Source organism: Humulus lupulus, chromosome 1 (genome assembly GCF_963169125.1).
Source record: "Humulus lupulus chromosome 1, drHumLupu1.1, whole genome shotgun sequence".
Lineage (NCBI taxonomy): Eukaryota > Viridiplantae > Streptophyta > Magnoliopsida > Rosales > Cannabaceae > Humulus > Humulus lupulus.
In genome coordinates, this window is record NC_084793.1 from 33,757,291 (window position 1) to 33,781,186 (window position 23,896).

General features: G+C 37.1%; 2 protein-coding genes across 2 annotated transcripts; one reads left to right on the plus strand and one right to left on the minus strand.

Moving 5' to 3' along the window:
- Positions 1–8,514: 8,514 nt before the first annotated feature.
- On the minus strand, positions 8,515–9,632 carry LOC133822364 (peroxidase 5-like). The gene is made up of 2 exons (XM_062254703.1): positions 9,379–9,632; positions 8,515–9,288 (listed from the first exon to the last, which is right to left on the minus strand). Exons 1-2 carry the CDS (start codon positions 9,607–9,609, stop codon positions 8,515–8,517), a joined length of 1,005 nt encoding a protein of 334 aa, XP_062110687.1. The 5' UTR covers positions 9,610–9,632.
- A 4,946-nt stretch (positions 9,633–14,578) lies between these two features.
- LOC133790646 (uncharacterized) lies at positions 14,579–17,612 on the plus strand. The gene is made up of 9 exons (XM_062228348.1): positions 14,579–14,750; positions 14,846–14,911; positions 15,007–15,384; positions 15,473–15,722; positions 15,862–15,919; positions 16,515–16,601; positions 16,683–16,817; positions 16,914–17,052; positions 17,164–17,612. Exons 1-9 carry the CDS (start codon positions 14,674–14,676, stop codon positions 17,387–17,389), a joined length of 1,416 nt encoding a protein of 471 aa, XP_062084332.1. The 5' UTR covers positions 14,579–14,673; the 3' UTR covers positions 17,390–17,612.
- Positions 17,613–23,896: the final 6,284 nt, after the last annotated feature.

Consider the following 23,896-nt stretch of genomic DNA (forward strand, 5'->3'; position numbering starts at 1 on the left):
TATGTGTTGAGAAAACTCATACAAGATCTTTATTTATTTTCATGTCGATCTAATATTAAACAAATTAATATGAGATAACCTAGAACATGTTTCTAAAATTGAATTCAAAGAGAAATAATGATAAGAATACTTACAGTATATGCAGCGGAATGAATGAATCCTTCCTTCAGTTTCTCTAACCCATGTATCCTTTTTGTCGCAAAGTATTATCAAGAAACTGAACCGATCTTCTATTATCTTCACAGTCTTCCAAAGTATCCTTAGAATCACCTAGACTAGAGTGGGCAATTCTCAACACATGAGATAGATACAGAGAGAAGAATTAAAAATAACAAAGAGGCTTAGAAAAGGACTTGTGTTTAGAGAGAATCTAAAAACTATCAAAAAATCTGACTTGTGACTTCTGAACTTCTAAAACATATGTTTTTAACTTCTCTCTAAGCACTCCTTTTATAGACTCAATTAGGTCATTTATTTAATTAAAAAATCAATAAAATAATAGCCAATTTGAAGCCCTAGGTCGAAATTATCATGAGCTTTAGGCTCGTGAAATTTCCCATTTGATTATAAGCCCATTGGACTTAAAAATCAAGGCTTGTATTATTTTCTATTGATTTAATTATTTAAATCATTTATCAAATTAATTATTTATAATTGGAACCTTGATTTAAGCTTATTTATTAATTTAGATACTAGTTTATCTTAATTAATAAATCTACCATAATTTCTCTTTTCTTCTCAAAATTACATAACCCTGTAAAACTATTCAAAATTGACCTGGTCAACTTTGATAATTCTAATTGATAATTAAATCAATTAATTGAGACTATCTAGATGATTTTGTCCAAGGTACAGTGGGGACCATGGGCCTATGAAATCAAGCTCCAATAAGTTATCATAAATCTAACAAATAAATTTACTAACTTATTAATTCCTCGTGACTCCACTAAAGACTCGGAATTGCACTCTTGAATTCATAGAACACTCTATAACAAATATAGGTACGCTATTAATTATCCATTGTTACAACCATAATTGTCACCCAATCCTCTATAGACGGTCTACAACAAGATGGAACTAAAATACGGTTTTACCCCTCATTGTATTTTATCCTCAAAACACTTAGTTCCTTGTAAATGATATTTCAGTAAACTAATTTAAATACTGAAATGAGATCTCTATCATTTAACACCTTGAACCAAACTAAAAGGAAACCATCGTTTCACTTCTTTATCAGAAGCTATAGATGTTCATATCTATGATTAGCACTCCCACTCAATTATACTACCGAGTTCCCAAGATGTAAGTATGGGCTAGTCCGTAGGGTAAGCTGGTAACGAACAAGTCAAAGAACTCAAATAATACAATCAGTTAGAATACTAACCACTCAGAATTGAGATTGAATTGACCTATGGTCAACTATATGATATGACTAGAATAGATAATAACGGTATGTTTACTTATCTTATCAACTGTCAATATCGAGTCTGTCCGATGTAACAAATACATCCGATCTTATCTACTTTGCTAATGTTCTGGAAAGAACATAACACCACAATGTGTAAGTAGATCATATCATAGATTGGCAAGGCAGTGTAAATCCTGTGCACTGACTAATCTTATGACTAACTTATTTTGAACATATAATCATATTTATATTCCACTGTGATTACGTCACTATAAATACGATTAGCTATATGCTCGGGATTTAATAGAAGTTTATATTAAACAAATAATCATGAAAATAAAATATGTGAGCAAAGTGATTGACCAAGTCAAAAAATGATTTCTATTCTTTTATTGATAATAAAATGAGATTACAAAGAAATTGGGATTTAATTAGGGCATAAAACCCCAACACTGTGCTATACCCCTCCAATTGCCCCAGATAGACCCCTTGCCTGATACTCGCCCTTCACCTGGAATACCACCAACTGTGAGTCACTAAAAATGTGTAAATGTGTTACCTTTAGCCCCTAGGCCAACCGCAATCCAACTAGGAGCGCTTCATACTCTGCCTCGTTGTTTGAGGCTTCACACCTAAATCATATCACGCAATACATATTGTGTCCTCCGGGTCCAGTCATCACGATACCTGCTCCAGCTCCCCCTTCGTTGGATGCTCCATCTACATGGAGGCTCCATTCCTCAAACTTCCTTTCCTCTTAATTTCCGACCGACTGACCCTCTCCTATATCTCCTTCTTCATGTGGTCGATAGGTGAACTCCACTATGAAGTCTGCAAGCACTTGCCCATTGATGGAGGTCCTTGGGGTATATGTGATGTCGAATTTACTTAAATCAATCAACCATTTCATCAGTCTCCTCGAGGTTTCATGTTTGTGCAAGACCTGTCTTAAAGGGCTATCAGTGAGTCTCTCGATTGCATGGGTGTGGAAGTAAGGCCTTAACTTTCTTGAGGCCACGACTAATGCGTATGCTAACTTCTCTATCTTTGGGTATTGGGTTTCCGCATCTACCAACCATTTACTGACGTAGAACACAGGTTGTTGATGCTTCTTCTCTCCTTTAACTAGGGCAGCTCTTATGGCATGCTCGGATCCTGCCAAGTATAAGTATAGCCTTTCGCCCTTTTTAGGTTTAGCCAACAAGGGCGGCTTCCCTAGGTGTTCCTTCAACTTGGTAAAAGCGTCCTCAAAATCTCCATCCCAAGCAAACTTTTTGGTCCCTTTTAGGATGTTGAAGAAGCGGAGGCACTTGTCCATAGACCTTGAAATGAATCTGCTAAGGGCTGCTACCCGTCCCGTTAGACATTGCACCTCTTTCTTGCTCTTGGGTGGATTCATTTCTACCAAGGCCTTTATCTTATCAGGGTTAGCTTCAATGCCTCTGGAGTTGACCATGAAACCCAAGAACTTTCCTGAGGAGACTCTAAAAGTGCACTTGAGTGGATTCAACTTCATTCGGTACCTCCGGAGTGTGTCGAACATCTTACTTAGGTCCCCGTTGAGTTCTCCGAAATTTTTGGTCTTCACCAACATATTGTCAATGTATACCTCCGAAGTGTGTCGAACATTTTGTTCACCAATCTCTGATAGGTGGCACCTACATTTTTTAATCCAAAAGGCATGACTTTGTAGCAGTAGAGTCTTTTATTCATTATGAATGAAGGATGTTCTTCGTCAGCTAAGTTCATGGGTATCTGGTTGTATCCAGAGTAAGCATCCATGAAGCTAAGTAACTCATGTCCGGCTGTTGCGTCCACCAGTTGGTCTATTCTTGGAAGCGAAAAGATATCCTTAGGACAAGCCTTATTAAGGTTAGAGAAGTCCACACAAGCCCTCCATTTTCCATTCGGTTTTGGGACTAGTACGAGGTTCGATACTCATACGGGATAGAATGATTCACGAATAAACCCATTCGCCTTCAATTTGTCAACCTCCTCCTTCAAGGTTGCATATCTCTCCAGGTTGAGCGCTCATCTTTTCTGCCTGACGAGCCTTGCCTCGGGGGCTATATTTAAATGGTGGCACATGATGGAAGGATCTCTCCCCACCATGTCTTCGTGACTCCAAGCGAATACATCCAGATTGTCCTTGAGAAACCTCACCAATTTTTCCTTCGTGTCATCTTGAAGGTTTTTTCTCACCTTCAACTTTCGTAAGGGCTCTTCCATCACTACGATTTCTTCTAACTCCTCCACAGGTTCAGCCTTTAGCTCCTCTGTGACTCTAGGGTCTAGTTCCTGCGGGTTTGTGCCTCCATGTACTACCATCGCCATTGGTTATCACGGTTTTATAGACGTGCGGAGGGAGGTGTTATAACACTCCCTCGCTTCTCTCTGTTCCCCTTTCATACTCGTTATTCCCCCAGGAGTTGGGAAATTGACAGCTAGGTGATATATTGAAGTTATCACTTTCAATTCTCTTAGGGATGGTCTCCCCAATACCGCATTGAAAGCTGAAACACATTCTTCCACAACAAAGTTTGCCATGACAGTGGTTTGTCTGGGTTGTTCTCCCATGGTGAAGGCCAATTTGATTACCCCTAAGGGTTGTATCGAGTCCCTTGTGAATCCGTATAGGGAGGATTGGCAGGGTCTCAAGTGTCTGATGCCCAAACCCATCTTCTTCAATGCAGGGTGATACAAGATATCCACGGAACTTCCGTTGTCTATGAGGACCCAATGCACCCGCATGTTGGCCAATTGGATTGTCAACATCAAAGGATCATTGTGGGGGAAGTGCACCCCTCGTGCATCCTCCTCCATGAAAGTGATTGAGTTATTTTCTCCCTTAAAACTCTTCGAGGGTCGTTGCTCCAGGCTCATGACACACGGTGGTGGACTCTGTCTGGCTTCTCTAGCGTACTTGCCTCAACCCTTCCTAGACTCTCCTCCAAACCCTAGACCTTTGAAGATCGTTCTCACTTCTCCTTGTATTTCCGGGGCTCTTTCTCGAGCCTGAGGTAACGCCGGCCCGTCCTTCGATTTCTGATTTTCCCTTCTGACATATCTGCCTAGGTGCCCCATGCGTATGAGATCTTCAATTTCTTCCTTCAAATGGGTGCACTCTGCTATGGTATGGTCGATGTCCTTGTGGTACTGGCAGTATTTTCTAGGGTCCCTCTTGGACCGGTCTTTTCTCATCGGCAAGGGTCTCTTGAAGGGAACTCGACCTTCATTCGTGAGGTAGATATGTTCTTTGGTGTCTGTCAGGTTTGTATAGAAGGTGTAAGTCGTTTGCCTGGGGTCGCTTCCCCGTTTAGGCCTTCTCTGGTGGTCATCTCTCGGCCCCTCGTACACCCTCTTCGTTTTTTCCCCATTCGACCCTTCATGTGCTGAAGGCTTGACATGGGATTCATTTTTTCCTGCCTTTAGGTTCTCATGGCCATCCTTGACACGAATGTACTTTTGTGCCCTTTCGTAGAAGTCATCTAAGTCGGTGACTTCCCTTTTAAGCATATTATCCCAAAGCTTGCTACCTGGGTGCACTCCAGCCGTGATTTCCATCTTGAGTTCTCCCTTGGTCAGGCTCCTCACTTTGGCTGCCTCTATGTTGAACCTATGAATATAGCTCTTCAAGATTTCTCCTTCACCTTGCTTTATGTTAGCGAGATTGGTGTTCGGCATGGTGTAATTGCGTACAACATGATGTTTTTGGAGAAACTAGTCGGAAAATTATTGCCATGACCTAATGGTCCTCGACCTCAGCCTCTTAAACCATTTGTATGCAAGCCATTTCAACGTGACAGCAAAACATTGACATCTTGCCCTGTTATTGATCCCTCTTAGTTTCATTAAATCGTTGAAGGCATCCAAGTGGTACTTGGGGTCCGAGGTACCCTCGTACAGGGTCATATGAGGTTCTTTAAAGTTGGTCGGGAGTCATTCCAACTAGATTTCTAGCGTGAAAGGTGACTCGTATTCAAACTCTCTTCATCGTTAATGTGCCCCCCAGACGTCGTGACGATTTTGCTCTGAAGGCTCCTCATCTCGGTGTCTAGCTCATGTCGCCTCCTATGCAAGGAGTCCCTCAGCTTGGTAGGATTGACCTTTCTCTTCTCTCTGCCCTTCGGAGGGGCCATAGGAGGTGTCGTCCTTACTTCTGACCTCCTCCCATTGAGCTTTTCTCTTAGGTCAGGCAGCGCCTCCTTAGAGGTGACTTCGGCTTCATTCTTACGACCATCGTTGTCCCTCCGCCTTTGCTCCTGGGGGTATTTCGCCGGCCTAGGTCCCTCATGGTACTTTGTCTGGGGAGTGTTTCTGGTGGAAAGTCGGGTTCTCCCATCGTCCATGGGGATAATGCTTTCCCCTCTTTCTCGCTCTTTCTCTTTATGCTTTGGAAGGGGTATGCTCGACTTTCCTTGCAGAAGGCAGTTTAAAACCTCCTGCATGTTCTCTAGCGTGGTTTCCAGCCTTCGGTTCTTCTTATGTAACTCGCAAATCTCGTCCTCATAGAAGCGAGTCATTGAGCTGGAACTCACCGAGTGTACTTGGGGACTCTTGCCTGGCCTACGCTTCGAGGGACCTGGGTCTCAGTGGCCAGAGCGTGGTGCCACCGGGGGCCGGGGATGTGGGTGTGCTGGTGGCTCTGGATGACCTCCGTCGGGCGGGATACCCAGGGATGATGATTCCTTCTCCTCCCTTGGGGGAGGAAATTCCTCCAGCATATCCCCATGCTTAGGCGAAGGAGGGTCTTTCTTGGAGGCCCTCAGTTGCTCTCCGTCCAGGTGAACCTCAACATCTTGTAATTGCCGCAAGCATTTTGAACACCTTGGCATTTTTCCTTGGAAGTAATGAAAGAACGTTGGCTAAATGCTTGTCCTTCCCATAGACGGCGCCAAATTGTTGACGACAGAAATTCATCAATGAAATATGGATGGAAAACTCAAAGGCGTAATAAATGTCTTCTGAACGCAAAAGAACTTATAGAAATTTGAAAGAAGATTGTAAGTGAATCGTAGAAGAAAAACTCGTATATTGCTCTTAGAATAGTCTGATATTAAGAATTTTCCAACCCCTTAGTTTGAGGGGTCGAAGCCTATTTATATATGAGCTCTAATGTCCCCTGATACAAGGTGGTCCCAGGGAACAAGATCGTACGTAGGTACATTGTCAAGGTAGTGGTGCAGGGCGTAGTGGTGTAGAGAGTCGTGGTGTCGGCTCTGGCACATGGTCAGGGATGTACAGAACATGCTACCACTTCCCGTACTAGTTCGTGTCACCATTACTTGTCGGATACAGATGTCAGAATCACACATTTGAATCCTCTGTATACCCCTTACTTGTACGCATTCCTTGTACCTGATGGCCGTCCTATCATTTCCAAGGCATTAATTCCTCCCAAGCCTCCTTATATGTGTATGATAGCTTGTAGTATGTCATCAGTCGTCTTTATCCATTCTAGTTTGACATTGAATGATTACTTGGTCTTTCCTAGTGTTGCTCTCACGTAAATGCATAAAGGCGGGACATGGCACCTCGCGAACTCAGCTCTTCTCGACATCTTGGGTTCTCAACACTTCTTGACAACTTGGCGTTTCGGTATCCAAGGCATCGGGCCATGTGCGGGTCGCTACGCGGCCATCCAAGAACATCGGGCCATGGCATTTCGGCATCGGGCCACGTGCAGGTCGCGCCCTAAGGCGCTCGAAGGTATCGGGCCTCGCTATGTGAGGCCCTTCTTCACACCGAGTCACGGGGGCGACCCTAGGCGCCTGGAGATGCATCGAGGCCTTCTTCCACGCCGAGCTACGCTAGCAGCACCTATGAGGGGGTGCCTTATGCATCTGATCTCGCTTAGCGAGGCCCTTAGCAAATGGTTCGCACGTCTCAAAACTCCTCCATGGTGACATCGTGGGAGAGACTTGCGCGCGTCTTAGCATCTAGGCACACATGCATGACGACCCTTTCTATGCGAGGCCGTTGTGCACGCCTCCACACTTACACACATATATACACCGCGCCTCACTTGGCGAGGCCATTGGTTAGGGGGCCATGCACGGTCGGAGCGAGGTCCATGATTCCTTGGTGGCACCTATGTGGCGTGCCTTGAAGTACCTTTTCGTTAGGATGGGTTTCATGGCCTTTAACATCCTTTGTAATTTTGAGGTTCTCTTGATGATGGGACTTCACAAGGGAAAAATTCCCACATTTACAGTTCTCATAAGTGCACAGACTAAAATTAAGTCTTCCCACTTACAAGAACAAAGGAGACGCATACCGAATTCTCCACATAATGAAACAATAAAAGAGTAATAGATCACATTATAAGTGTACAGTAATCTCAAACTGGCCGAACTGGAAAATTTATAATCTCAAATAGAATAATGATGTACTATGTATATGATATTTTTGTATATGATGATGTACTCTGTAGTTATAGTAGGCATCCCACCAATTTTTTTGAAATTCTGAATAATTTACCATACTGAAAAATAGAGTTCAAAATAGTAAGTTCCACGCGGATAAAAAAAATAAGCACGTGTGCTACTAACTGTTTGAACTATGTTTTTAGCACCGTAAATTATTAAGAATTTCTCAAAAACTGGTGGGATGTATATTATAACTACAATGTACATCGTTATATAAAAAAGATTAAGTTATAATTTATGTACATACTGAAAACAGAAAGATGCTTTCACCGACAGGGGCAAAAGTAATCCCCTCATTATAGAACTCTCTATTATATATACATATATATTATATATAGGTATAGTAGGATGATAAGTATAGAAACTAATCAAAGCTATCTAGTAATTATTATATAAGCATAAATAAATAGTTTAAGATGAGATGGTAGAACAACATGTTCATATCATAGAAATCCACTAATTTGCACTTATCATTGTAAGAATTTCAAGTGTGTGCAAGACAAACAAATCATTGAACTCAAATAAAATGATTAAAGGAAATTGATTTACACTTTTGCATATCGTAATTGAAATAATGAGAATAAAACAAAATAAATTAAATCATGAAAACCCAAAGAATGAATATGTGTGTTGTACGTTGAGACCAAAGTCAAATAGTCAACTCTTGTATTGCATGGCTTAATTGACCACGCTGCAGAACCTCCTTACTTCTCCCCCCCGGCCAGTGAGAACCTCGATGGAGCCCATGCGCACCATCGCCCTGGAAAACTTAGCAGCCCACAACGAGCCATGGCGGGCATTCAACAACACCATTCTTGAGGTTGAGCTGCTACTCTTCAGTGTCTGGTCCGAAGTCAACAACCCCCGGTGATTTTTCAACTCTACGTAGTACATGTTATCAAGACGAAGAGGAGTGCGGGACTCAAGCGCCACCGTCGGATCAACACCGTTACTCATCATCGGCGGCGGACACCTGGTCTTCAAAAAGGCTGCGTATCTACGGTCCATGGAGGGGTCTTGAGGATGTGTGGCGTTGAAAGTGTACAAGCGGGTTGAGAAGGAAGAGCAGTGGGAGACACCGATGGAGTGTGCTCCTGAGAGAGTCACCATCTCGTCGGCAGACAACCCTTTTCGTGTGAAGTTGGCGATGAGTTGCTGGGCGTTGAGGGACGGTGGTGGTAGGTTTTGGCCTGCTTCGTCGCTCAAGGAGACTCGGCCGTCACGGCGTCCAGATGGGACGGCGTAGTTGATGCGTCCGGCTATGTTGGCACTGTCACGAGCGGCGAAAGCGAGAATGTCTGCGCAGGATACGGTTTGGGGGCATATGGATTCGATTTTAGCCTTGGCTTCTTCGATGACCTCGAAACCTCGCAAGCTTGGATTGTTGGCTGGATGGTCTCTCTCGGCTGTGTTTTCCGGTGTGGACTGCAGTAGCACAGAACCATCACAACCCTGCATGTGCATGATATGATAACATTAATATTATATATACATATATAGACACACATACATATACACTAGTGTGAGAGAGGTAATACGCACCCTGACAAAGCAGTCGTGGAAATGTAATCTAATAAGGCCAGCAGCTAAGCCTGGATTGAGTGAGACAGCTTTGTTTACAGCTTTTCTAACGATTGACTCTGCTGCTGGACAACTCCTTTTGTAAAACCCCACTTTCAGACTAGACGATCTTAATGAAGCCCGAGTAGTTGAAGCTGATAGCAACACTAGCACTATGCAATACACCACGGACACAGACTTTCCATAACCCATTTTTGCTGCGGTTGTGGTAGTTGTGTGTGTGTGCGTGTGTGTGTATATTATATATATGTATGATTTGAGAGAACGATCTCAGTAGAACCAAAATCAAGAGGGAGCTAGCCTATAGAGACTGATGAGAGACAAGTATATATTGGTATAGATAGAGTATAATGGATATAATTGGGACGAGATGGGAATGAGAAGAGTGTTTATGAGGTTATTTATACTTAGTAGTATATTGGAAATGGTTTTCGTTTTGGAATGGAAAACGTGTATTTGTAGCTAGCTATATGTTGAAGTTTTCCAACTTTTAGTACCCTGGCTCCCAGCTGCTTATATCTTTATTATGTATAACAATAATAATAATAATAATAATAATAATAATAATAATAATAAATCTCTATCTTATTCATTGAAATCGTTTTCATAAATACATATATATTAATCCACTACTAGCTAGTACCTATTATTATATCTATTTTTGTTGAGTCATATGTTATAATTTCAAACTTAGATCAACTGGCCGCTTAAAATAGAAAGGTTTATATCTTTTTTGACCCATGGAAATGAGAAAAAGATGTATATGATATATTTAGTAATATACATATTACGTACACATATTTGATTTATATATATATATATGAGCTCGTTTTCACCATCTTTTTCAGTGGACGGCTAGGTTTACATCCTTGAATGAGTACATACACGATTAATTGATCAGGTCGTCATACATATATACAAGTTGACTTTATTATATTGCTAATGATTATGATTACGATTATTAATTATTTATTAATGACAAACAAGTCATGTGTAGTAGGATTATTTCAAGGTCGATGTGATTAGTTGAAGACAAGTTCAAATATTAATGTATATTGAGTCGCTTTGATTATAAAACGGTGTGGTTTATTTTTATAGGTAATCTTGTGGATGATAAATATATACTTACATTTGAATTGAAGAGAAGGCAGAGAAAAGTAAAACAAAATAGAACTTCATAGAAGTTTTACATTAGTTTTTTATTTTTAATATCTTAAGTTTTAATTGTAGGTTGACGGAATAGCAAACCATTTATATATATATTTATACTAGATAATATGCACATTTATTAAGTTTTATTTATATAATTTATTAATTATTTTTATTAAATTTATATTAATGTCATATAAATTTTAAATAATATCATATTTTAATTAAATAATTTATTTATTTTTGTTTAGGTTTATGTTTGTTCTAATTTGTAAACTTGGGAATGACAAAAATAGATTATATATTATATGTTTAATGTAATATTAAATATTATACATGAGTTTTAAATTTAAGTTTCTTGCTATTTAAAAAAAACAATTTGTTGCTAATTGATAGTAGATTATATTATATGTTTAATATAATATTATTCTAATAAGTGAGTTTAAGTTTAATTAAATTTTATTTAAGTTGTAAAACGTATGATTTTATTATTTTTAAATAATTATCATTGTAAAATATCTCAAAAATATTATATTTTAATTTGTTTAATTATTTATTATTTTAAAATAATTATCATGGTAAAATATCTCAAAAATATCATATTCTAATTTTTTTAAATATTTATTTTATTTTATTTAAGTTTAAGTGTTTACAAATTACCGTTAAATATAAGAATATTCTATTAAATATAAGAATATTCCGTTAAAGTCAACATTAAAAAAATAAAAACTATTAAAATAAAAAAATTTCGTTATCTACACACTTATTATATAGACTTATTATATAAAAGATATATATATATATATTCTTTTTTTTTTCTTGTACTCTAAGTATTTTGAAGTAGTCTAATTAAGACTACTATATATGTTTGAACAAGAACTAGCCCTTTCCGTACAATCAACTCCGAATGAAAATAATAATAATAATTAATCACAGTTTTTTTAATGGTTCTTTATTTATTATGATTGTAGTAAGGTTAAAGTTACATTTAGTTTATTAATTTGTACTTAGTACAAATCCTTTAACATTTGTCTACCAAGCCTCCCTCATTTTATTTTGTCAACTATTTCTTAATATATAAGGACATACTTCAAATGATATGTTAAAATATATTATACTAAAATTTATCTTACAATCAGACATCTTCATCCAATATATTGCAAGAAAAAAAATATGTTATATATATTCCGGGTGAATATCTCCATTGCAATGTTTACAAGTCATTGAGTCAATATATACTACTGCATATATATATATATTGACAAGAATTATGAGACTTCATCTAAAAACTAATGGGTGATTAGTGGAGTTACATATGTTCTTATTAATGGTTCAATATTCTTACACTTATTCTATGTGAGACACAATAGTCTAATATCCCCCTCAAGATGCTGGCGATTTTTCGCTCACCAATCTTGTATCACCTCATCACAAGTAACCCATTTTTTTTCAGCTCGCTTATTTTTTTGGATCTCAAGTGTCTTTTCGCACTATACGAATCTCGTGCGGCTTGACTCACTCTTTTGGATCGGTGTGGATCGAATGCCCTCTAGGGAATTGACTCTTGATACCTTGACAAGAATCATGAGGCTCTATCTAAAAATCAATTGGTGATTAGTGGAGTTACACATGTTCTTATTAATAGTTCAATATTCGTACACTTATTCTATGTGGGACACAATAGTCTAATATATATATATATTAATTGCTAAAAGCATTATTGGAGTCCAACACCATAAGAATATGGCATACCGCTATTGGGTATATCGAGTCTCACTTATTTGAATTTAATAAGTATTATTGAGTATCGCTAACTAATTATGATGTTACCTCATATGGTGTTAGACATTTTAAGGTACCAAATAATAATACTTAATTCATTCATAGTAATATATTTGGCATATCTCGTGCAAGTTAGGTATGCCAAATCTAGGCTGAATTTGACATTTTAAAGTTTGATTATGCCTGGTTGGCAAGGTTTGTAGAAGCACTTTTTATAGAAACATTTTCAATTAGCTTACTTATAACAGTCATATAAGCATTTTTTTTTATTTTTTAAATCCAAACAGTTCTTACAAAAAGTTTTATAGCTAAATATTATATAAAGTCTTTTTAGAAAGCTGTGCCAACCCGTTGTTTTAAGAGAAATTGGTGAAAATCACCCATTTTATAGTGTATTTTGCACAATAACCTACTTTCAAAATATTTTAGCTAAATAATTTTTTTTATTAATGAATTTTTTGTATTATCCATCTTACCCTTAAAATAAAATAATAATAAAAAAATATTTATAAACCAACATTTCAAATGAGTGGTGGCTGGATTTGTGGAGAAATGACAGCATCCGGTGATGAGCAGTGTTCGCCGCCGGTAGGGGGCAGTGGTCGCCGGTGGTGGTGGCGGCGGGGGATGATAGTGGGTGGTTGTGGATGAGTGTGGGTGGATGGGTGAGAGGAAGAAGATGATAGTTATTAGAGATTTTATTTTAATTTATTATTATTTTATTTTAAGGGTAAAATGAGTAATAGAAAAAATTCATTAATAAAAAAAGTCATTTAGCTAAAAACTATTGAAACTAGACTAAAGTACAAATTGCACTATAAAAAAATGTCATTTTGCCAATGACCCCTTGTTTTAAGAGAATTGGTGGAAATAGACCCATTTTATAGTGCATTTTGCACAATAACCTACTTTCAAAACATTTTAGCTAAATTGACTCTTTTACTAATGATTTTTTTGTATTACTCATCTTACCCTTAAAATAAAATAATAATAAAAAAAAATATTTATAAACCAACCTTTCAAATGAGTGGTGGCTGGATTTGTGGAGAAATGACAGCATCCGGTGATGAGCAGTGTTTGCCGGTGGTGGTGGCGGCGGCGGGGGGTGATAGTGGGTGGTTGTGGATGGGTGTGGGTGGATGGGTGAGAGGAAGAAGATGATAGTTATTAGAGTTTTTATTTTAATTTATTATTATTTTATTTTAAGGGTAAAATGGGTAATACAAAAAATTCATTAATAAAAAAAGTCATTTAACTAAAAACTATTGACACTAGACCAAAATGCAAATTGCACTATAAAAAAAGGTCATTTTGCCAAGGATCCCTTGTTTTAAGAGAAATTTGTGGAAATAGACCCATTTTATAGTGCATTTTACACAATAACCTACTTTCAAAACATTTTAGCTAAATGGCGTATTTTATTAATGAATTTTTTTGTATTACCCATCTTACCCTTAAAATAAAATAATAATAAAAAAAATATTTATAAACCAACCTTTCAAATGAGTGGTGGCTAGATTTGTGGAGAAATGGCAGCATCCGGTGATGAGTAGTGTTTGCCGGTGGTGGTGGCGGCGGCGGGGGATGATAGTGGGTGGTTGTGGATGGATGTGGGTGGATGGGTGAGAGGAAGAAGCTGATAGTTATTAGAGTTTTTATTTTAATTTATTATTATTTTATTTTAAGGGTAAAATATATAATACAAAAAATTTATTAATAAAAAATGTCATTTAGCTAAAAATTATTGAAACTAGACCAAAGTACAAATTACACTATTAAAAAAAATGTCATTTTGCCGAGGACCCTTGTGCAGTTAATTAAATAGTATTTCAATATCATGTTTTAAAAGTTCCAACATTGTGCGGTTAATTACCGAACATAATAAATATAATCATTATATAATAGATTTAATTAGTCGTATATCATTTTTCTATGAAGTATCACAAAACATATAATGGTTTGTTTGATTAGTAAAACAAAATAATAGTGAATTAATTACTTTTAAATAAAAAATTATGAAAAAAAATGAGTTTGATAAGAAATTATAGACTACTGATTCACCAATAATATGAACGAAGATGAAAAATTTCTAACCTACTAAGTTTTTAATGAATATCCTGTATAAATGAATTAATTATATTAATAATGAATATTATATTTTTCTATTTGTTCTCGAATCCAATATTAAATGTTCAAATCCAATATAGGGAAATGACTGTTCCCGATTAGAATACGAAAGTACCACACCCAAACAGTCCCACTCAGAAAATGAGCGCCGTTTTCTGAAGGAGAGTCTGAACCTGGCGAGCACGCAGCAAACCAAAAATGGAGAAGAAGCGCTGCAGTTTCTGGCTTCCCAAAAAGAATCGATTTTGCGCTAACACCCTTCTCAACGATTCCTTGTGAGATACTATTCACTCTCTTCTTCATTGGGTTTCCTTCCTTTATTCTCTTATTTCTCATGTTTCATCTTAATCTTATTCTGATATTGTGATAGGTTCTGCGGTAACCACACTCCCAGGTCCGACGACCAGTGGATCCCATGCCCCATAGACCCTTCCCAGTAAGTCTTATTACTATTATTGTTCTTTCAATCTTGATAAATCTCTTCTCTGTGTCTGATTTTTTAGTAAATTTCTTGTTTGTTCTCTTTAATAGCTCCGTACTTAAAGAAAATCTTGAAAGTCATGTAAAGAGATGCCCATATATCAAACAAGTTCAGTCCTTGACCGTACAACCTTTTTACCAAAAGGGTATAAATTCTGGCGTAGAAGGATCCCCAGAAGAGGACCAAACAATGGGAGCTTCAAATGTTGGAAATTTGGCATTGCCTGATGATAATAAGCTAGATTATGGTGCTGTGGAACATGTTACTTCAGAGTTGAAGAGAAATGCTGTTCATAGCTTGAGCGTAGCTCAATTTTGCAAACTAATTGAGAAGATTGAGTGTGTCCATGAGTCGGTTTGTAAGGACATTCAGGACTCGTACAAAATCCCTGAAGCTTGTGAAAAGTGGATTAAAAGAGAATTTGATGGGTATATATGAGTTGGAAAAGTTCATTGTTTTAGTGAGTTTGATAAAGGGTCTTTTAGTTTGTGAAAAAAATGAGTACTTTCTTTACAGGAAATTGCCGTTTCAAGAGAAACATGTTGCGCAGCAGGCTTCGATTCTCGGAAACTTGGAAGAAGTTGGGATATTGAAGAGTTCTAATGGGAGTGAGAGGTGTGAGCTTGAAGGGTCTTTGGGGGATGGCAGCATTGTCCCTGCAGTGGTTGAGTTTGGAGCAGGTAGAGGGTACTTGACACAAATGCTGGCTGATTGTTACGGTATTGAGAAGGTGTTTTTGGTGGAGAGAAAGTCATACAAGCTTAAGGTTAGTTGGTTTGAATATGAATCAAATGCAATCTTCATCCTAGGCTGATATACTTAGATTTCCTTGTAATAAAAAGTTCTAAGATGTTTTGTAGTCTGGACCTTATTTATTGTGTATTTCATGTCAATGCTACTTCTAGGCTGATCGATCCTTGCGACAAAAAGAGAAATTGATATTAGAGCGTTTGAGAATTGACAGTAAGGTTTTCTGAAATTCTTTTTGTTTTTTTTTTGTATTTTGAAAGGAGGTCTTGCTATACCATTATCTTTCCTACCTCCATTTTAGTTTTGATGCTCCTAATGTTGTGTGTAGTCAGTATGCCTGATGTTTCCTAAGAAAAAATAAATCAGAAATGTTTGATTGGATGCTTGTTGAGTTGCTGTCAGTAATAATAAAGTTGAAAAGTGCATTATCTGCTTCTGTCATTCAAATAAAGCTGTGCTCTTGTGAAGTTAAATTTCCTTCCAAATCATGCTTTGTTCTTAGTAAAAGCATGGAATTTTTCACTTTGCTAAATTCTTTCCCAATTTATGGAAAATCTCAAACATTAGTGATGTGAATAATGGAGAAGATAACATAGCTTTAAAGTGGTTCGGTTTATGAAATTCTTCAGCCAACCTTCTTTGCCGGCCTGGAGACTGTAGATGGATGCTATGCTTATTGTAGTCTTGATCCCACTTATCATGTCATCCTATTTTCATTCTTTTTACATCTAAGATGGAAGTGAGCTTATTTTGTTATCAAATAGCATTTTACAACCTTACAACACAATTACGAACTTTTCTTGTGCAGTTGAAGATTTAAACTTGAGTGCTGTTGAGTCTCTAAGGGGGTTTCCATACCTGGCCATTGGTAAACATCTTTGTGGGCCTGCAACAGGTAATCATGTATTTCGATAGAAGTCACATATAATGTCCACAGTTATTGTTTCAGTTGATATTATAAATTAACTCTCTGCAGATTTGACCCTGAGATGTTGCCTTGTGGAGCACTCTAACCAAGAAACCGTTGCAGGGTCTACTGTGGACCTGAAACTGAGAGGTTTAGCTATAGCTACCTGTTGCCACCATCTTTGCCAGTGGAAAAACTACATAAGTAATCAACTGATCTTGCATTACAAATATTTATTGGCTAGTAATTAATTTCTTTTGCTTTGAACTGACTGGTTGTGAGAAATTTGGCTTGTCACAGATAAGAAATACTTTTCCAATTTGGGGATCACAAAGGAAGAATTCCATGCAATTACATGGTTTACCAGTTGGGCAGTCGATGCTGATCATGGTTCAGATCTTTCTGATGTAACTAACAACAGTTTCCAGCCACAATCCATGTATGTTTTCTAATATGTTTTGAACAATAATGATGTTTTTGGATGGCACTGCTCATTTTCCTCTCATATTGTTTGTACACATAATTTGTTTTACACAACTTGTTGTTACAGTGGAACTAATTTTAGAGGGAATATTGGAGTCGAAGACATTACAAGGAATATGAAAGCAGTTGAAAGAGCGATACTCGGGTTCAAGTGCAAGCAAATTATTGACATGGGTAGGATGATGTGGTTGAAGGAATGTGGATTAGAAACTCAGTTCGTAAAATATGTTCCATCTACCATCTCTCCTGAAAATCATCTACTCGTTGCAGGATGCATCGATGGTATGTTGTGAGATTTTGTCATTGTAATCCTTCCAGGGATTTTTTTTTTTGTTTTTGGTTGGAGTTCCTTTTGAGGTTGTAATGTTCAAATTATTTTCAGAAGGGGTAGTCTTCTTTCACTATGGAGCTTGAGATAGGAAAGTAGAGTATGGTATAGCATGGCATGATTTTTTTGTTTTCTGAAAACTTGCCTAGTTTTGGTTCATTTTCGTATTGATGTTCCATATTTCTCTCTTTCTATATGTAATGTATGCATAAAGCTTCCTCTAGAAAAATGTGTTTTCACAGAAATAGATATAATGTTTAGTTTATATATATATTTTTTAAAAAATACTTCCTATTATAAGGTAAAATTTAGAGCATTTGGCGTTTTGAATTATACCAAGTGTTAATTTGAATATTAAGATTTTAAAAGGTTTTTTTTTTCCAAAAAGAAAAAGATAAACGTGCTTCTCATATAAGAAATTAAAAATATAGTAAGCTAACATCAGAAGAAAAGTGGATATATACCTTGGTCAATTCATAATCGTAAAGATGGATTGATATGGAGTTATGGAGGGAATGGTAACAGAATATACAAAATGGTTGGGTTTGTTTGTTGTGAAAATTACATTTTAAATGGGTTTTTAAATAAAGTTTTAAAAAATATGCTTTTTTTTTACAATTATTATTTTATGGCTTTTTAAAACTTGTATTCCCTTATATGAGATTTTTTTCCCCATATTTTTGTAAAAAAATCATTATTATGTCATATTTTTGTAAGAAATTATTATTATGTCATATTTTTTTTTCCCATAATCTGATTTTTTTTAATTAAATTTATCCATACAAACTAAGAAAAGTTTAGAGGGTGTTTGACACCTTAACTAAAAAACTGTTTTTAAAAGCTAAAAACTGTTTTTTGAAAACAAGTTGGGGTGTTTGTCATTGTTTTCAGAAAAAAAATTTAAAAACAAAGTTACAAAAAACAGAAAATTTTGAGAACAATAAAAAGTTGTTTTCTATTGTTCTCAAAAAAAATTTATCTATCTTTTTTTTTCTCACATAATTTATTTAGTTATTATTATCTAACATAATTTATTGTCACATAATTTTCTCTCTCATTAGTTTCTCTCTCTTCAGTTTCTCTCTCATCACTTAATATATCATCATTTTCTCTCTCATCATTTTTTCTCTCTCGTCATTTCCTCTCTCTTCACTTTCTTTCTCATCACTTTCTTTCTACTCACTTCTCTCTTTTCACTTTTTTTCTCATCACATTCTCTCTCATTTTTTCTTGAATCAATTTCTCTCTTCTCAATTTCTATTTCTTCAAATTTTTTCTCCTCACTTTCTCACTTCTTATTTTTCATCATTTTTTCTTTCAAATTATTTTATCTTATTATTTATTACAAACTTTTAAAATATTTTTCTCTTTGTTAATATTTTATTTAAGATTTTAAAAAATAAAACTAAAAAATTGTTTTTAGAAAACATTAACCAAACACCTATTGTTTTTTGAAAACTACAAAAACAGTTTTCTGTTCTCATTTCTGATAACACAACACAACTTTGAAAACAAAAAACAGAAAACAATACCAAACATGCCCTTAATTACCATATTTTTGCATATTAAGGGCTAAAAAGCCATATTTATGAAAAAATCCATTGTTTGTTAGTTGTTATTGGGTTGTTTTATTTTGGGCTCTTGTTTTGGACCCTATATTTATACTACTTTTTCAGTGTAAAAATAAGGCACAACTTTCATTTTTCATTTTTCTTTTTGGTAAATGTGATCAGTTTTTTTTTCTTAGGCCCAAGTGTTTTTTTTTTTTTGGAACGAAAGGTCTGTTATGGTATCAGAGTAATACCCCAATTATTTTTTCACATCTTCCTTCTTCAACCTTGTAACCCTAGCCGCCCATTGTAACCCTAACCCCCCTTCTGCCACTAGTCAACACCCACACTACCTAGCTATCCACTTCGACCAATTACATTTCGGCTCAAAGGCAAGGACCATTTCGGCTCAGAGGCAAGGACCGTGATCTCCAATTCTGCAAGTTTTTTTTTCTTGACCCGTAGCTCTTTTCTTTATCACTGTTTCGACACCATTCTTCTCCTTTTCTGAAGATCCTTAGTCGACATTCCTCTCACCATGACCAAAAATCGCTCTCAGCACCACCCCCCAAAAACCGAAGGGAACTCTGTCAACCATGGAGCTCCAGCCCGTTCAGACGCGCCTCTCTCTGACCATGGCCGCTCTACTTCGTCCATTCCACCTCCGCCGACCACAGTTCCGCCAAACGCAGCTATGTCAGCCACTGTTCCTCCTCTCATAGCTTCACCGATTTCGCCCATATAACGCTGACCAACCAAGAGTTGTGTTTGGTCTCTGGTATACTCCAAGGCAGTAACAATTATAACTCTTGGGTTCGATCTATCACCATTTCTCTTGTTTCCAAGAACAAGATGGGCTTCGTTCTTGGTATGATACCCACACCTCTGGTTCATGATCCACACTACAATTCTTGGACCCGCTGTAACTCAATGGTTATGGGTTGGATTATTAACTCAGTTTCACCTCCCATAGCTGCCAGCATTTTGTATCGTGATCGTGCTTCTGCAATGTGGCAAGATCTTCATGATCGGTACTATCAAAGCAACGACCCTCAGATTTATCAACTGAAGCAGTCCATTTCCAATATCAAACAAGGGGATCTTGACATTACCACATATTTGACCAAGTTGCAAACTCTCTGTGATGAACTGATGATGTTTAGGCCACTCACTGATGGTGCCTCTTCAAATTACCAAGAACAAGATTATGTCTTGTATTTTCTAATGGGTTTAAATGAATCCTATGCCCAAATACGCTCCAATATCCTGATGATGGAGCCCCTTCCTCCCATTAACAAAGTGTTTTCTCTCATCATCCAAGAGGGAAAACAAAGACCCTTGTCTAACCTTCAGTTACCTATTGCTGCCCCTGTTCACACAAACAAATCTTTTGGGAAGAAATGTTTACTGTGCACTCACTGTGGCCTCCAAAATCACACATGCGATTGTTGCTACAAGCTCCATGGCTTTTCCCCCTAGTTGGAAGCCAAAACCTTGTGACTCAAATGCTTCATAGGCTGCCAACAAACCAGATTTTCCACCCAAGCCTCCACCAAAACAGGGAGTAGCCGCTGCTGTTTGTCATGGTCCGCTATCTTCGAATTTCACCCCTGAACAATGCCAACAACTCCTCACATATCTTGCTAATCAGATGCAATCTCAACATCCCGAGCCCACTGCCTCGGTTTCACAAGTTTCTGGTATACACTCTAACTCTTCTTCTTGACTGTTTGATATAGGTGCTAGTCATCACATTTTCAAAGACAAATTTTTGTTTACTGATTTTGACGATACTGTTTTTCCTAACTTTGTTTCTATGCCTAATGTTATGACTGCCCCTATCCTTAATATTGGCACTATCAAACTCTCAGCAACACTTATTTTGCATAATGTGTTATTTGTCCCTACATTCACCATAAATCTCATCTCTGTTAGTGCATTATGTCAAAAATCGGCTTATAATGTCATATTTACATTACATGATTGCATTATTCAGGACAAGGATTACCATACTCTGATTGGGAGGGCTAAATGTATTGAGAATTTATATGTCTTGGATGTGCCTAGGATTGCTTCTATCTCTACTGACATATGGCACTCAAGACTGGGACACCCTTCTTTACATGTTTCTACTAATGCAGATTTTTTACTTTCATTTTCACCTTTAAATAAACAAGATATCCCTTGTAATGTTCGTCACTTAGCAAAGCAAAGAAAATTGTCTTTTCCCTCAAATAGCCATATCTCCAATTCTATTTTTGATTTAATACATATTGATATATGGGGACCTTTTATGCATGCGACTAGAGAAGGATATCGATATTTTTTTACATATGTAGATGACCACTTTCGTTATACTTGGCTTTTTTTTTTATTAAAAATGAAATATGATGTTTCCACTATTATACCACATTTTTTCAGAATGATTCACACACAGTTTGGCACTAAAATAAAAGGAGTTCAATATGATAATGACAAGGAATTAGCTTTCAATAATTTCTTAAAATCACAAGGCACTATTCATTACTTCTCTTGTGTTGATTGTCCTGAGCAAAATTCGGTGGTTGAACGAAAGCACCAACGTTTACTCAATGTTGCAAAAGCTTTAATGTTTCAATCAAGTGTTTCTTTAGTATATTGGGGTGATGCTATTCTTACAGCCACTCACTTGATCAATCGGCTTCCCTCCAAGCCTCTCAAAAACATTACTCCATATGAGGTATTGCACTCTAAAACTCCTACTTATGATCATTTAAAATGCTTTGGCTGGTTGTGTTTTGCCTCCACTTTGCCAAGCTCAAGAAACAACTTCTCTCCAAGAGCTCTTCCTTATTTCTTCCTAGGGTATCCCCAAGGTATGAAAGCCTACAAAGTCATGGACCTAACCACTAATAAAATATTCATATCTAGAGATGTTGCATTTTATGAGAAAGTTTTCCCTTTTCTCAATAATAGATCTATTGATAATCTCAATTCTTTATTTTCTAATATTACTTCGCCATTGTCCTTGCATGTACCAAATGGAGTTGCTGCCCATGCTCCTTCTTCACTAGAAATGGACATTTCACAATGGCAACAAAACCATTTCGGCATTGACAATAACACCAATGAAGTCATCACTAGAACAGGGAGATCTTCTAAACCTCCCTCCTTTTTACAGCAATATCACTGTTATAATAGCTTAGCATCTACCAAATCCTCTACTCAATATCCTTTATCTGACTACCTTGATTATTCTAAATTGTATCCTTCCTTTCATACAATTATTTGCAATGCTAGCTCCATAAGTGAACCCACATCTTACAAGACAGCTGGTCTTTCCTTAGAATGGACCAATGCCATGAATGAAGAACTAAATGCCTTAGACAATAACAACACTTGGACAATAGTTGACCTTCCCACTACACATAAACCAATAGGGTGTAAATGGATTTATAAACTTAAGAGAAATTCTAAGGGTATTGTCGAAAGATATAAAGCTTGGTTAGTTGCTAAAGGCTATACTCAACAAGAAGGCATGGATTATTTTGACACTTTTGCCCCTGTTGCCAAAATGGTCACTGTTAAACTTTTATTGGCCATTGCTGCCCATTATGGTTGGTATTTACACCAATTAGATGTAAATAATGTTTTTTTGAATAGTGATCTTGATGAAGAGATTTACATGTCTCTACCTCAATGATACACACTTAAGGGGGAGCAAACTAATTTTCAAAAACCAGTTTGTAAACTTAACAAGAGTCTATATGGCCTTAAGCAAGCTTCTAGACAATGGAACACTAAACTCACTACTTTCTTACTTGCCTACGGTTTTCAGCACTCATATACAGATTATTCTTTGTTCATTAAGCATGACAATACAAATTTCTTGGCTCTCTTAATTTATGTTGATGATGTTATGATTGTTAGTTCTACACATGCAATAAACACTCTTATTCTATACTTATCATCTTGTTTTCAATTAAAAGATCTTGGTGAACTAAAATTCTTCCTTGGTCTTGAAATTGCTAGGAATAACAAAGGCCTTTTCCTATCTCAGCGAGGATATGCTCTCCAAATCCTTGAAGACAGTGGCACCCTTGGATGCAAGACAACATCTTCACCAATGGATGTCAACCTCAAGTTATCCACTGAAGATGGCGAGCTACTTAAGGACCCAAAAGCCTATAGAAGACTCATTGGGCCTCATCTACTTGACCATCACACGACCCGATCTGTCATATGCCATCAATAGATTGAGCCAATTTGTTTGTTCGCCATGGCAGCCCCATTATCAAGCTGCCCTCAAAGTGCTACACTACATCAAAACCACTCCCGAACGTGGTCTATATTATCCAACCAACAAGGATTCTATCACTACCACTCATTGCCCGTTAGATCATTCCATCAAAGTTTTTTGTGATGCTGATTGGGCCGCTTGCCTAGACACTCGGCGTTCCATTTCAGGTTTTTGTGTGTGTTTTCAACAATTCTTTGGTCTCTTGGAAATCAAAGAAACAACACACAATCTCTCACTCTTCCTCTGAAGCTGAGTATAGATCCATGGCTAATGCTACCACTGAAGTTATTTGGCAACTCTCCTTACTCAAAGAACTTGGTTTTCCTCAAACAAAACCAGCTCTTCTCTACTGTGACAGCCAAGCCACTATTCATATCTCTTCCAATCCTGTCTTCCATGAACGAACAAAGCACATAGAGATAGATTGTCACTTAGTTCGCGACAAAATCAACCATGGAATCATCAAAACTTACATGTCTCCACTAACAACTAGCTTGTTGACATCCTCACCAAAGCTTTGCCATCAACTCAATTTCAATCTCTTGTCTCCAAGATAGGTCTTCTCAACATCTTTGCCCCATCTTGAGGGGGAGTAACAGAAAATACAAAATGGCAGAGTTGTTATTTTAGTTAGTTGGTTAGG